We start from the raw sequence: 14825 nt of genomic DNA, 5'->3' as shown, positions 1-14825 counted from the left end.
TACTGTACGTAGTATTCATCGCCGAAGCCGTGGGCGGTGGGCCAGCGCCCACAGCGTCAAGCGTCACGCCGTCACTTGCGAGTCTCCTGCCTAAAGACACACCAACCAATCAGAGCCAACATAGCACACTGACGTCAGGGGCCCGCTGGTGTCGGGCCAATTGTCAGTTACTGATAAGCACGCTGTCATTATCGGGGCGTGTGACAGTGGATTCCCAAGGCTTCCCCGTCACAGCGACGTTGTTAAATAGTGGCCACCCATTGCCGCGTTCTCTTCGCTATCCCTTGGTTGCCGCAGCCTCCAAAGCCACTCCCAAACCCCCGCTTCCAGAACCTTCTCGAAGCTCCCCGCCGCCTCCTCCACTCGCACCGATGGCGAAGGAACCAATGCGCGTGCTCGTCACTGGCGCCGCAGGTACGGTGCTGAACCTTCCCTCCTTCCCGATCCGCGTAGTATCCGGTGTCGTCTGGTCCCGGCTCGGATCTGGCCTAGTCCGCCCGAGCCTGAGCCCGAGCTCGATCCGATCCTGTGTGGTTTAGAGTGTGCTTAACTCGCTAGATCTCAGTTTTTATCGCTCGATCTGATGGTGTTTAGGGCGTTTGGGTTGACGTAGTTTTGGCCAGTAGAACTGTAGAAGGGCTCACTGTCACTCTCCTTGTTCAGTCGGTGAAGTTGAACCGATCCGCGGTGCTAGCTGATCTGATCAGTGGTTGGGCTTGATGGGTAGATCCTCGTGGTAGTCACTTGATCCAGTTGACTCGCTAGCTGCACTTAATTAACTGCTTACTCTTTAGATAGTTGATTTTACTGCTGCGATCTCTAGTTGAACCTTAAGGGCTCCGGGATAGCAGCAGGTTCGGATCCGGTGGTTTTGGAGTCAACGGCGTTTTGGAGCGAGTGGTTTTGATATATTTCATCCCATCAGACTATCTGGTGGGACTTAAGTTACAGATCTAGGTACTCCACCCATGGAGTTTACGTGCTAAACTTGCATGAATTCTGTCTACACGATCACTGCGTGAGTGATGTAACCTTTTAGCTGTTCAGATAGGTGCCTTAATAATCATGTAATGTAATGGAACTTCCTCAAACATTAAGGATGGTGGTGTAGGCATCCAGGGGTCCAGGCTGCAGTTGTTTGGGGCCCATGCTTGACGCGTTCACTCTTTTCATCTTTTGTAGCATGTCATCTGAGTTCTTGCATTTCTATTATCATAACCACAGGGTTTGGTATGGATTAGCCAAAAGTTAGTTAATATCCTGCTTATTTATGGTAGCATATGTCTGGCATTCAGTTATAAAATTGCACAGCGTGCTTGACACTTTTCTTGTATATTATTGAGCTATTCTTAGGGGGTGTTTGGTTTGCCCCTGCTAAAATTTAGCCCCTATCACATCGAATGTTTGAACCTCCGTTCGGGGTATTAAATGTAGTCGGATTATAAAACTAATTTCTCAGCCGAAGATTAAAAAGTGAGACGAATCTAGTACAGTTGGTTGGGTCAATATTTTATACTCCTATTTGAAAGTCAAACGCTTGATGTGACCCGGGCTAAACTTTAGTCCACAGAACCAAACACCCCCTTATAAGCATCTACTGTGATACAACAATTGTCTACTGCTTGTGTCATATTTGATGGTATTAGAGTTGGTGTACAATGCGTATTTACTAGTTCCATTTTTATATGCTTGTACTGAGTTAAAATATGATGCTTGTTCTTATGGTGATAGTGACCTTCCCTCACCTGTTCCGGTACCTGGGATGATATTTGCTAATTCAATAATTGTCATATTGTTTTAAAGATCTACTCCATATCAGCAGTAAAGGTGTCTCCATGTAGCATAATAGAATGAGGAGCAAGAGTATGTTCTGGCTTTGAGGTTGCCACATGCTATGATAGGATAGGGTGTTGCATTCTTCTTTGCATGGACACGTACGTCATTGTGCAATTCACAAAAGGTGCCATGGATACCATGTGCTTTCATAGCAAACAATTTTGTCATGAAAATCTTAGTCGACGAGTGATTGTCATTGTGACAGAGAGGGTGAATTTGGATCCAAAATCTTACTACTGATTTGCGCCCAACATATGGGTGAGGTTTTTTTTTGGGTTTTATTTTCTTATTTTAAGTTGTAAACCCAATGTCATGTTGTAAGCCTGAGGATGGAGATTAGTCATTCCCAAATTTGAAGCAGCATGACAAAAATTGGTGGAGGATGTTGACGCTACCAACCAATGACCCATCAAAAATTTTCTGGCTAGTTTTACATCCGAAGAATGATCTCACTTTCTGGTGACCACTATGGGTATTGATATATTTGTTTAGTTGGTGGCTCCTTGTTCAGGAAAGTACTGTAGGATGTGCCATTAGGTCTTTAGATGAACCTAGTAGATGCAGTACTACCTTCTAGAACTTCTGGGGTTAAAAACACCGATTCTGGTCATTTTAAGTAGCTTTTCAATTGAATTTCTCATTCCCACAATGTTTTACAATACTATCTGATAAAATTGCTTGCCATACTGGGAATTGAGAGGAACTAGTCTGTGGTTACGTATATTTTAGTTCTCAGAAGTTAGCACTCAACCATACTGATTTGCATCTTTGGTGCTGACTTCCTATTACAATTTCATTCTCTCACTGTTACCACAGTAAAAGGGATTTGTACAAAGGGACATTTTGAACGGATCTTTCTCTAATTTGTGCTCATCTTTAGGTGCGTTGAGCTAATTTGTTTGTTGTTTGATAGGACAAATTGGATATGCCCTGGTTCCCATGATTGCTAGGGGTGTTATGCTTGGTGCAGACCAGCCTGTTATTCTGCACATGCTTGACATTCCGCCAGCAGCTGAAGCCCTTAATGGTGTTAAGATGGAGTTGGTTGATGCTGCGTTTCCTCTTCTGAAGGGTAAGCTGATGTGCTAATTTAGAGAGTATGGCCTCTTCTGTCTTTTATATTTGAATTGTTGTTCTTGCTGGTGTATAAATGTTTGGTAAACTATAGGAGTTGTTGCTACAACTGATGTTGTGGAAGCCTGCACTGGGGTCAATGTGGCCGTCATGGTTGGTGGATTCCCCAGGAAGGAGGGAATGGAAAGGAAAGATGTTATGTCGAAAAATGTTTCAATCTACAAATCCCAAGCATCTGCCCTTGAAGCCCATGCAGCTCCCAACTGCAAGGTATTGGCTACCTTCAACTTTTTTAGTAGCAGACTAGTTATCATGCACTGAATTTGGTCATTTTGGTGCTGATAGTTTTGTCAATCGCTCAATTCCGTCATGTAAGTAGTGGTGGTGCTGTCATCATGCACTCGATTTAGCTCATCTGGGTGGTGAACGGTGACATACATAAATGACCATTATGAAATGGACTTGCCCTTTTTTATGAGTTTTTTTTCCTGTTTTGCATGCTCCACACTATGACACTATGCCCCTGTTTGTTTCGGCTTTTCGTAGCTTCTGGCCACCAAAAGCTGCTGCGGACTGCCAAACACTCAGCTTTTCAGCCAGCTTCTATAAAATTCATTTGGGTAAAAGCCATTCAAAATCAACATAAACATATAATCGGTTGAGTCGTCGCAATAATAGTAATCCGTCACTTTATAGATCTTGAGCCTTATGAACAACTTTATCTTCCTCCGCACGTAATCCTAATGATACTCAGATTCTCTACACAGTCAAATTCTCCCCATAGCTAGATTTTCGGAAAAGCTGGTAAAAAAAAGCTGAACCAAACAGACCCTATGTCACAGCCAATCTGCCGCTGTGTTCTGCCTTAACAAGTAAAAAAGGGCAGACCTTCCCCCGCAAATGCATTAACAAGTAGCCTCAACAAATATTAAATCAAAGTATCTGAATTTCAGCAGTTATGTACCCTTAGTTTCCTGAGAAGCCATGTTGGGTTCATTATGTTTGTTTCCTTGCTTTTTTCATCTGTAGATTTTCAATATCTGTTCTGTGCTGTGCAGGTTCTGGTGGTTGCCAACCCAGCAAACACCAATGCTCTTATCTTGAAAGAATTTGCTCCATCTATTCCAGAGAAGAACGTTACTTGCCTGACCCGTCTGGACCACAACAGGGCTCTTGGCCAGATTTCTGAGAGACTTAATGTCCAAGTTAGTGATGTGAAGAATGTTATCATCTGGGGTAACCACTCGTCCTCTCAGTACCCTGATGTTAACCATGCCACAGTGAAGACTTCCACTGGGGAGAAGCCTGTTCGTGAGCTTGTCTCTGATGACGAGTGGTAAATCAGAAATTTTCAAAATACTTGGATATCACTGTTTGTCGCTATTTTCCTGGTAGGTCAGAAGTTGGAATTAATGGTTTCACTCTTTTTTTTATAACAGGCTTAATGGTGAATTCATCACAACTGTCCAACAGCGTGGTGCTGCAATCATTAAAGCGAGAAAGTTCTCCAGTGCTCTCTCGGCTGCTAGCTCTGCTTGTGACCACATTCGTGATTGGGTTCTTGGAACACCTGAGGTCAGCTTCAGTTCTTTGCTCCTTTTGATTCTTTTAGTTTTAACTTTTAAATGTGAACTTGTATCAACATCTTCAGTTCTTTTTATTGTAGGGTACATTTGTTTCCATGGGTGTGTACTCTGATGGTTCATACGGTGTTCCTTCTGGACTCATTTATTCATTCCCAGTAACATGCAGTGGTGGTGAATGGAAAATCGTTCAAGGTATGATTAATGTAGTTTTGAGAGGCATTAACACAGCTATTTAGTGCCTTTCCTTGTTATTGTTTTTTTGATTGGTAATTAATGTTGCAGTTTCTTCCATAACTCTTGCTTCTCGGTGTTTGGAAGTCTGCACATGTAGTTATGTTTGGCCTAAAATTTTCAATTAGAAAAAAAAACCTGCCATCCTACTCAATAGGAAGTGATTATGGCCCTGTATTTTTTTAATCAAACAGAGATAATAGAAACTCCTAAAAATCTCTAGCTGATCCAAACCCACCGAATCCCAAGTTGTTTGGTTTTCAGGCATATATAACTTTTGTTAGGTACTTAGGTATGCACTATGTCTAGATATAGCAATCTAGAAAAAATCAAAATAACTTACAATTTGAAAAGCAAAACCGAGCTTTAACTATCCATCCACACAGGATCCAGCTAATAAAAAGATATAGTTGGCACCCAAAGTTATTGCAGAAGTTTATACTGCACCACGCTGACTTGTTCTACATAAGCTAACAAGCTATTATCTGCCCAACACCAAAAGTTCAAACAAAAGTGTTTTTTTATCATAAGTTACAATGCACCCGGCTTCCTAAGTTTAAACCTTCGAAGTTGCCTGATGTTGTGTCATGTCATGGTAGGCCTCCCGATTGATGAGTTCTCAAGGAAGAAGATGGATGCCACTGCCCAAGAGCTGACGGAGGAGAAGACGCTTGCTTACTCATGCCTCGAGTAAATTCTACCACACCCAGAGAGCAATTGCCACCCCAATGTTTTGAATAAAAAAAGAAACTCCAACTCGATTCATAGATTCTCACTCAGAACTGCTGCACGTCGCAGTGCAGGCGTGTTGCTGGCTTCGCCCAGCTTCTTTTTTTGCCTGTGATTTGCACGACATTTATATTTATTGAAATCTTGCAGAATCGCTTGACGATGAAAGTGGTAGCATACTTTTGTTGCTTTCCTGGTGCCTAACTATCTTTTAAAGTTTCATTTAGATCTTTTCTGGATTCCGTAGATCCCCCCTCGATTCTACAGTTTATTAGCCTGTTGGAAAATTCATTGTGTCCCTAACGAAACCTTTATTGTTGGGTGCGTCCCCCCCATCCTCTCCCGGTCTCCCCCCTCTTTTTTCTGTCGCGACACATACCGAACTCGTATTGTGGAGCGCTCCTATCATGACCGGCAAAGATTATTGGTTCTTTGTAGCTAGGACTGTTAGGTTGTAATAATGGGACGAGACAATCTTTTAGATAGTGTTTGGTTGAAGAGCTAAGTAGAATGGAGTCGTTCTGTCTCGGTTTTATTGCTATTTGGTTACAAAGTAACTAGAACGGAATGACTCCAATTAGAGAATATTCTTCTCAGATCTGAAACCATTCCGCTCCAAAAAATCAACCGGACGGAGCCGCTCCGTTCCCATCCCGCTCTCACAGTCACGCTCCGTTCCGTTCACTCTGCAACCAAACAAAAAACAGAGCCGCTCCATTCCAGATTACCAAACACAGAACAGAGCGGTTCCGTTCCTAAAATCAGAAATAGAATGACTCTATTTTACTTGGCTCCTCAACCAAACACTACCTTAGATAAAGGTGTTTGGTTCATGTTAGGATAGGATCATCCTATAGCTGACGGATGTGGCTGTTCCACCTGTTTTGCAACCAAACATAGTCGTGTTTAATACCCGTGATTTTTGTGGAGCTTACCTTCTATAGTCGTGTTGGGCTGCTCGAACACTTTGAGCCCCCTGTTTCGCGTAGGTAAATTTGTCGACTTCTGCAAAACCAAACATTAAAACCTTTAAATATATCATGAGAGCGTGTTTCTTACCTGTTGGCTTGCTACCTCTCCTACCTTGACCATAGCCGAGGGTTGACGTGTCTCATTTTTTGTGGAGTGATGGATGTGAGGATTCAGCCCATGCTGCCTTCTAGGTGCTTCTCTAGCACCCAAGTCATGTCTCCTCTCGCTAGAGTAGAGATCGTCTTCCTTGTAGCGGGTGGCCTATTGATAAGTCTCCTTCCGTGCCACGATCTAGGTGGGGGACTGGGGGTGGCGGTAGGGGTCAATGTTAGTGCTATTTATAGTGACAGTTTTTTTTTAAAAAATCATCACTAGAAATCATATTTCTATAGACGGATTGTTAAGAAAAATGACACTAAGAAATCTATGGTAGTTTTTTTAACGAATCGTTGCTAAAAATTATTTTTATTCTTATTTTTTTGAGTTTTTCACATGTGAATTTCCATGCTGGGTCAACAGCTGGATATGATATAAATCGTATAATTATGTAATCGCTAATCTGCAAGAAAACTTAAGCATGCAACCAAGCACCTTACGTTTCCTTCTCCTTCAGGATAATTTATGAATTCTTTTTTTTTAAATTAATCTACGAATTCTTTTGAATTGAGATTCCATACGCTAGGCATAACCACACAGCTGAACGCACAAGCACAACTGTATAGTTGATTTAAATTCTAAATTTTGTACGTCAATTGCCTAGCAATTGTCGTTAATTGGCCGGAAAACTAATCACCGGTCGAGTAATTTTACCCATCAATATAATTAGTCATTAGAACTTGCAATTTCGAGGCGTCCGCGCATGCCACAGTTTCTAATTATGATGAAAGCCTAAAAGATTACATTATCTTATTTTTTCTGCATTATTTTTTAACTTACTAAGTGTTTCTCTAAATTCAGCAATATCACGCAGATCAATAAAGTCTAAAACTGTTAAAGAACCATTTGAGATCTATAATATCAAGATGTTAAACTGTCTGGAATATTTGCATCGAGAAGAAATTATCGACTGAGATTAATATTGTTACTGTCATCATTAACTCCCCAAGGAGAAAAGTTAGAAGAATATTTTAACATAATTTAATAGGTATAAATTACTTTATGGATATTGTCTTTGGTAATGTGCATCGTAAATTTTCAAATATGTATAGATACACATATTTATTTCTATATATTAAAGTTGTACACAAAGTCGGCACCACGTTTGACCACGTCGACACTTTTCTTGTGCGTCGTTCAATGCTTCGTCAATGGCTCTTCAGCCATGTGTTCCCTTCACTCGGCATCCCTTCCGCTCCACACCCCAAAATCTGCGGGGCCTAGAAGCATCGCTTACTCCCGTTCGCATCGCGCCCGTCTGTCGGCGTTTCGGACCCGCGAGGCCCGTCAATCGACTAGTGAATTTGTTGCTGCGTGCCCCTGCCCAGATGGGTTGATGCAAGATGGAACACAAGCGGAGGAATGAGGCTTATATTATCTCGTACCGGGGTGCTCGTAGTAGGGGCTACAAGCGTCGCGAGGGAGCGAGGGCGAGAGCGAGAGAGAGACTCTGCGTGTGTCCGTCTCTATCTCAACATATTGTGTCAACGTGCCTCCCCGTCTGTCCTAGCGTCGTAACGTGTCGGTGTTGTTACATGCCTTAGAAAGGCCCTGGACATCCCCTTTTATAGATGCAAGGAGATGTCCAGCTATACAACGGGGTGTAGCTATGCGCTATGTGGCTGGCGGGGAAGTGCCTTGAGCCCTGTACACGAGCCAACGTGGCCGTCGGAGAAGTGCCTTGAGCCCTGTAGAAGCACAACTGTCGGGTGGCATGGATCCTGCTGACGTTGTCTTGCTTCAGTAGGGAGCTGAGAACCCTCGACGTCTTGGGCGCACGCGGGGAACCATCATTACCTGCTATCGAAGTAGTTTGATGTGACTCCGGTCTTGTTCCTTCGTAGCAAAGGATGGCTAGCTAGCGGTAGGGTAATGATGTCTCCCCAGTAGCGTAGTCGGTCCGAGGCCCAGGTCGGGCGAGACGGAGACTTCTCCTGAGGCCGAGGCTAGGATCGAGCGAGGTTGTGACTTCTCTCGAGGCCGAGGCTGAGGTCGAGGCCTGGGGTCGGGCGAGGCGAGGCAGAGACCTCCTCCCGAGGCCGAGGCCTGAGGTCGGGCGAGGCAGAACTCCCTGTTGCGCCCGAGGCTGAACTCGGGAGAGGTCATGACTTGCTGTTGCTAGTCTTGCCCTGGTGGTTGGCAAAGTAGCCGGAGTGGGGTGAGTAGCGCTGTTTTCCTATCAGATCGGTTAGTAAAGGGGCGAACTGACTGCAGTCACTTCGACCTTGCCGACTGAGGCACGCGTGTCAGGATAAGGTGTCAGGCGATCCCCGCATTAAATGCGCATGCGATACGGTCGGTTGGGAGGGCGATCCGGCCGAGGTCGTTGTACGACAAAGTCCGTCCAAGCTGGGCTTGAGCCGAGGGTGCACTCACTGCCTGAGGAGGCCCTCGGGCGAGGCGTGAATCCGCCCGGGACCACTGTTCCCGCCCGAGGCCGAGGCTGGGCTCGGATGAGGTTGCGTCCCTTGGTGGACGAGGCCCTGACTTGAACCGCGCTTTATCAGCTGTTTATGGTTTGTTCTGAAGATGTTTCCCGGCCGCGTTTAGGAGTATTGGGGGTACCCCTAATTACGGTACCCGACAGTAGCCCCCGAGCCTTGAAGGGAGTATGGATACTCGCTTGGAGGCTCTGCTGGATTTTTTGCAAGGGGACCGGCCCTTCTCGGTCGTGCTTGGTTCCGAGGGGTGCGCGCGAGCGCACCCATCGGGTGTAGCCCCCGAGGCCTCGGAGGAGTGGTTTGACTCCTCTGAGGTCTTAATTCTTTTTGCGATGCCTCGGTCGGCCTTGTTGTTCCCTCATGCGGCCTGGTCGTAGCCCGGGTGCACGGTCAGGCTCCGAGTTTTCACGCTGGTTTGTTCACGTGGTCAACGGTTCGGCCGTAGCCTGGTGCGAGAGCAGCCCCCGAGCCTCTGCACGGAGCAAGAGGACGATCAAGGACCGTCTCAACTTTTATTGTACACCCCTTCGTTGCCTTTCTGCAAGGAGGAAGGGGGGGGGGGAAGCGCCATGTTACCCTCGGAGGGCACCGAACATGGTGTTTCCAGTGAGTTGCTAGCGGGTGATCCGAGTGGAAGCCCGAGACCCATTCGATAAGGGTCGGCTAGTGGCCCAGAGGCGCGCTCTAAAAGTACCTGCAGGTGATTTGCCGGACCCGGACCCATTCGATAGGGTCCTAGGGCTCGATGCCTCCCTCCGGTGGGATTCCGTTACAAATCGTTCCCGCTGGTCTCGGAAATGTCCTAGGGTACCTCGGGAGCGTAGCCCGAGCCTCGGCCATGTAACGGACGTACCCAGGGTCATCCCTGACTCTGCATGCTCTGGGGCTGCTGTCGAACCCTTCCGAGGGGCCAGCCTTCGAACCCCTGATCAGTAAAGGGCACGGAGCCCAAGTGCTCTGGGGCGGTTGCCGAACCCCAGAGGGCGCAACCTTCGAACCCCTGATCAGTAGGAGGGCTCGGGTCCCGTTTCCTTCGCTAGGAAGGATCCTTTTTCGAAATACCCCCTTTCCCGGTCCCTGTGGCAAGAGAGAGAGAGAGAGGGAAAGAAAAAGGACATGAATTTAAATAAGGCGACACACCTTTTTTGACGCGGTCATCATGACGGAGGTGAAACGGCGCCCGCTTCTCCTGCCGGAGGTGGCGCTTGCCCTGCCAAGGAGTTAATGCGACGGGACGGGCGATTCGTGGGGCGTCTGTTGCGCGTGCGCGAGCCGTTCGAGGAACAGAAAGACCGTTTCACCTCCGAGTTTGAATTTCGCGATGGGTTCGGGCGAAGCTTTGGGTGGATCTCGCCCGGGCCTTTATATACTCGGAAAAGAGGCCGGTGGTGGTTCTTTACCCTGCCATTTGCGTTTGCCCTCCGTTTTGGTTTCCGCAACCTAAGAGAGTAGCCAGAGAAAAAAAGGAAACCACGCACCTCATCCCTTCCGCCTCCACCACCTCCATTCGGCGATGGCTGACAAGGTGACCGTCATTCCGCCGCGCGACCCGTGGCCTTTCTCCACCGTCGCTGTGGAGGATCTGGAGACCCTCGTTGCCGATGGTCTGCTCCGTCCCCTCTTCGATGGGCTGCAGCCGGAGTGGATGACCCCCGCGAGCGAGGCTGACCCGACTCCGCCGCCAAGGTATGTGGTCAGTTTCATCCCCTTCCATGAGAGGGGGTTTGGAGTGCCAGCGAGCCGCTTCATGCGGGCGCTCCTGCACCACTACGGGGTGGAGCCGCATAACTTCAACCCTAACTCTATCGCGCAAGCGGCCATCTTCGCGGCGGTTTGCGAGGGTTTTTTGGGGATTGAACCTCACTGGGACCTGTGGACCCATCTCTTTTCCGTGGAGTTCTTTGCCGCGACAATGGAGGCGAAGAAGGTCCGTATGGCGGTGCGGGCCGGTGGCTGCACCCTCCAGCTGAGGCCGGGGCGCGCGCAGCTGTACATCCTTGCCACCCTTGCATCTTCGAACAAGGGGTGGCAGAACCGGTGGTTTTATCTCCGGAACGACGGCGGGATGCTTCCGCCGTTTTCTCAACGAGTGGTGACCGCCGCCGGCACTAACTGGCGCTGGGGAGCCACGTGCGAGAACCAGGAGAAGCTCCAGCCTATTCTGCAGGCCTTGCAGAAGGTACGAGATGCGGGCCTTACCGCTTCGGGGGTTGTCACCGCTATCCATCGTCGGAGGGTGCTCCCTTTGGCCGAGCGGCGGTTGCGGCTCGCGGAGATGAAGCCGGGGGTCGATTTGGAGGGCTCACGGATGTCCTCGACCTCCCTCTCCACCGACGACCTCCTCAAGCGGGTAACAAGTACGGTGGGGAGGCCGGATGCCAGCGCCCATTGCCAGCCCGCGATGCGTCCAGACCGTGGGTATGTGTCCCTGGTAAGTGTCCGATCCTCCTTCTGTTTTGCGCCGAGTTCTCTACGCCTTTGATTCTTACTGTTGGGATTTTTGTCCGTCCCCAGGGGTTGAGGATTTATAAACCCATCCGGCCACCGGTCCCAGAGGACGCGGCGGACCGAGCCACGCGGAGGCTTGCCGCGGAGAAGGTGAAGGAGAAGAAGGACGCGGAAAAGGCCCGAGCTCGTGAGAGGATGCTAGCTCGGGAAGCCTTGGAGAAGCATCATCGGAGGCAGGCGAGAAATGGGCTCCCGAGGGAGTCATCGCCGGAGACGCCCGACGACGACGACGATGATGATGATGATGACGACGAAGACGACGACATGGCGGCCCGACTTAGCCTCAGCCCGGACCCGAGGCTGGGCCAGGGGTCACCGAGCCAGCCTCCAAGTGGGCTGGCACCATTAGTGCCTGGGGCCGGGACACCAAGGTCCCGATCCGAGGAGCGGAGGCAGGCCGAGGGGGTACTTGACCCCTTGGCCGAGGTAGTTGTTGTGACTCCGGGGGGTCAGGCCGATCTGCCCGTCCCCCAAGAGAAGGTGCCCGCGCTGGCCGCATAGGAGGCTGGTTCCTCTGCTGTCGTGACGACGCCTGGGCAGGCCGCTCCCTCGGTGCCTCGGGCGTCCGAGGCAGAAACGGTGCCAAAGCCGGCGGTGGGGCAACCCTCGACAGCGCCTGCGGGGATAGGGGCCCAAGGGGCCTCCCCACAGGCACGATTGACCTTGGTCCGGAGCGGGTAAGTATCTGAGGATACCCCAGTTTCGGTTTTCTTTTCACTGTGTGTCTTGAACTTGCCGTCTCTCCCTTTCAGCAAGCGGAGGCAGGGCTTGGCTGGTCTGGCCCCAGCGAAGGCCCTCAAGACGAAGCCGGCATCGGCGGCCAGTGCTACGGCGCGCCATGCCGGTTGGTTGGCCTCTACCCAAGGCGCCCTCCAGCGGGGGGCCCAGGCGGCACGAGTTGCCATGGGGCAAACCTCCCAGGCTGACCCCCCTGCTAGAGCGGCCATCGTTTCGGGGGAGGCTGCTAGCGTGGCTGTGGCCCCGAGCCCGCCTGACTTGTCGTCGGCGCCGGCATCGACTCCTGCCGGGGCCGTCGCTGATTCGCCCGCGAAGCCGCCCGTCGCCGCCGACGTCGGGATGGTTGAGGCGCCGCCGCCCGTGGTCATCCCCGACCTCCCCGTTCTCGGCCACGAGGAGAGGACGGTCGTCGTTGCCGAGGTTAGGGATCGGAGGCCTGCCACCTTAGCCGAGGAGGGGCCCAATACGTCGACGGCGGTGGTACCCGATGCATCGGCTGCAGGGGGCCCCGACACCTCGATGGAGGGGCACGCAGAATCATGGCCCGTCTTGGGGAGCAGCGGTCTTATCCCTGCGCAGCTCAACCCCAGTGAGTGGGGTGGGCAGCCACTCCTGTTCTGGAGCCGTGCCACCTCGGACCCGGAACCCCTCCTCTCCCTCAACGATGAGCTGGAGGAGAGGTCTCGGGATAGTTTCCGTGAGTATACCGAGGCGGCGATGAGGTCGCTTCGGTCGACCATGGAGATCCTTTCCAGGGACATTCCTAGGGTCTTCCAGGTAAGGATTTAGATGTATACCTTGCGTGACCGGGGCATTCTTTGTAATATCATGTTATCCTTCCTTAGGAACTTGCAGACGTGAGCACCGCCAAGTCGCTGTTCTTCCGTCGTGAGAGCGACGTCTGGGATTCGCTGCGGTCCCAGCGAGCCGTGCTTACCGAGGCCAATGAGCGCCTCGCCCAACAGAGTGTCGAGGTGGCGGACCTTCGGCTGCTCTGCGATGAGCTGAAGTCGGAGGTGGCGTCGGCACGAGCGGAGGCTTTGTCGGCCCAGGAGCAGGTGGCTTCTCAGGCCGAGGAGATGCGGCAGCGGCAACTGGAGCTTGGCCAGGCTATCGGCGAGCGGGACCAATCTCGGAGCCAAGCTGCCGAGGCCGTGAGCCGGGCTGAGGCCCTTAGGGGTCAGCTGGCTGAAGCTGCGGAGCGGTTAGCCAAGGCGTCCGCTCGGGCCGGGACCCTTGCGGAGAGCCTGGCCGAGGCCGTCGGGTCTGCCCAGTCCGCCCAAGCCAAGGCCTCGCAGCAGCGTGCCCGGGCCGAAGGTATGCTTTGCCCGCTTTGCGACTTTGTTTTTGTCTCCATTCTTCTCCTTGCGTCTGAAGAATGTTGTCCTGCTGTCTGCAGGGTTCGAGACGGCTCTTGACGAGGCCGTCAAGAACTGCAAGGCGCTTGCTGAGGCGGCTGGGCAGAAGGAGGCCAAGCGTGTGGCCATGTCCGAGGCTATCTCGGCCCTGGAGGCCGAGCGTGTGGCCATGTCCGAGGCCATCTCGGCTTTCTGCCAGGCCTTTGGCCTCGACGGCGTCCCCTCGGGTAGCTCCCCCCAGAGTCATCTGTGGGCCTTGGGCGGCCATGTGCGCAACAGACTCCGCGGGGCGCTGCACCATGGCGTTAGGTGGGCCTTCGCCGTGCTCGCTTCCCACTACGACGTGGATCTGGAGTGGGTTAGCGAGGGGTACTGCTTACCCGACGAAGAGGAGGCTGCCTTAGCCGAGGTGCAGAGGCTTGACGCGGCTGTCGAGGGCCCAAGTGCGGCGCTGGCTTCCTCCTTTGAGGTGGAGATCCTTCCGCCCGTGTCGCCGTCTGAGGCCATGCCAGATTCTGCCAAGGGTGGAAATGACGCCGAGGGTGCCGCTCCTCCCCCTACCGGTGTCTGAGCCTGCAAGAACAGTTTGCTTGATGTATGCGTGTGTTTTTTGCGGCCGCTGAGGCCTAAACATTTTAATTGCCGGATTATAAAGCTGTGTTTTCTTTCCTCTCGTTTCGAGCGTTAAGACTTGTTCGGTAGCAGAATCCTTTGTCCGAGCGTGAGTTACTTTTCGCGGAAGGTGATGAGTGAGGTATCCGTATCCCGGAGGCGTAGGAGTCCCTCGACTCGGTCAGCCTTGCCGCTTACGTGTTCTCTCATCATTTTTAGGATTCCGTTATCGATATAGTCGAAAAGCACGAAAGTCGTTTTGGTAGAAAAGTTTTCGAGCGTTAGGACTCGTTCGGTAGCAAAATCGCTTATCCGAGCGTGAGCTACTTTTCGCGGAAGGTGATGAGTGAGGTATCCGTATCCCGGAGGCGTAGGAGTCCCTTGGCTCGGTCGGCCTTGCCGTTCAAGGTCTCTCTCGCTCGTCTTTAGGATTCTGTTATCGACGCAGTCGAGAAGCACGAAAGACGTTCTAGTAAAAGACTTTTTCGAGGAAAAATTTGACGCAGAGGGGGTTCCCCCCTTCTAGCCCCCGAGGGAGGGTCGGGCCTTGCCGAGGCAAGGCTGATCCTTCCTTGATGGTTAGA

General features: G+C 50.9%; 1 protein-coding gene across 1 annotated transcript; it reads left to right on the top strand.

Annotated features, from left to right (window-relative positions):
- Positions 1–293: 293 nt before the first annotated feature.
- LOC542598 (malate dehydrogenase 5) lies at positions 294–5606 on the top strand. Its single transcript, NM_001112133.2, has 7 exons — positions 294–414; positions 2750–2908; positions 3005–3180; positions 3969–4246; positions 4350–4485; positions 4577–4688; positions 5327–5606. The coding sequence occupies exons 1-7, from the start codon at positions 372–374 to the stop codon at positions 5419–5421; spliced, it is 999 nt and encodes a 332-aa protein (NP_001105603.1). The 5' UTR covers positions 294–371; the 3' UTR covers positions 5422–5606.
- Positions 5607–14825: the final 9219 nt, after the last annotated feature.

This window comes from Zea mays, chromosome 1, assembly GCF_902167145.1.
Source record: "Zea mays cultivar B73 chromosome 1, Zm-B73-REFERENCE-NAM-5.0, whole genome shotgun sequence".
NCBI classification, from domain to species: Eukaryota; Viridiplantae; Streptophyta; class Magnoliopsida; order Poales; family Poaceae; genus Zea; species Zea mays.
This window is presented reverse-complemented; position numbering and strand designations above follow the sequence as displayed.

Excerpts from the sequence above, each read along its gene's own strand:
- LOC542598 (NM_001112133.2), top strand. The coding sequence starts at position 372 with ATGGCGAAGGAACCAATGCGCGTGCTCGTCACTGGCGCCGCAG. Across the intron at positions 4,486-4,576 it reads GGGTTCTTGGAACACCTGAG|GGTACATTTGTTTCCATGGG; the intron begins GTCAGCTTCAGT and ends TTTTTATTGTAG. Across the intron at positions 4,689-5,326 it reads TGAATGGAAAATCGTTCAAG|GCCTCCCGATTGATGAGTTC; the intron begins GTATGATTAATG and ends ATGTCATGGTAG.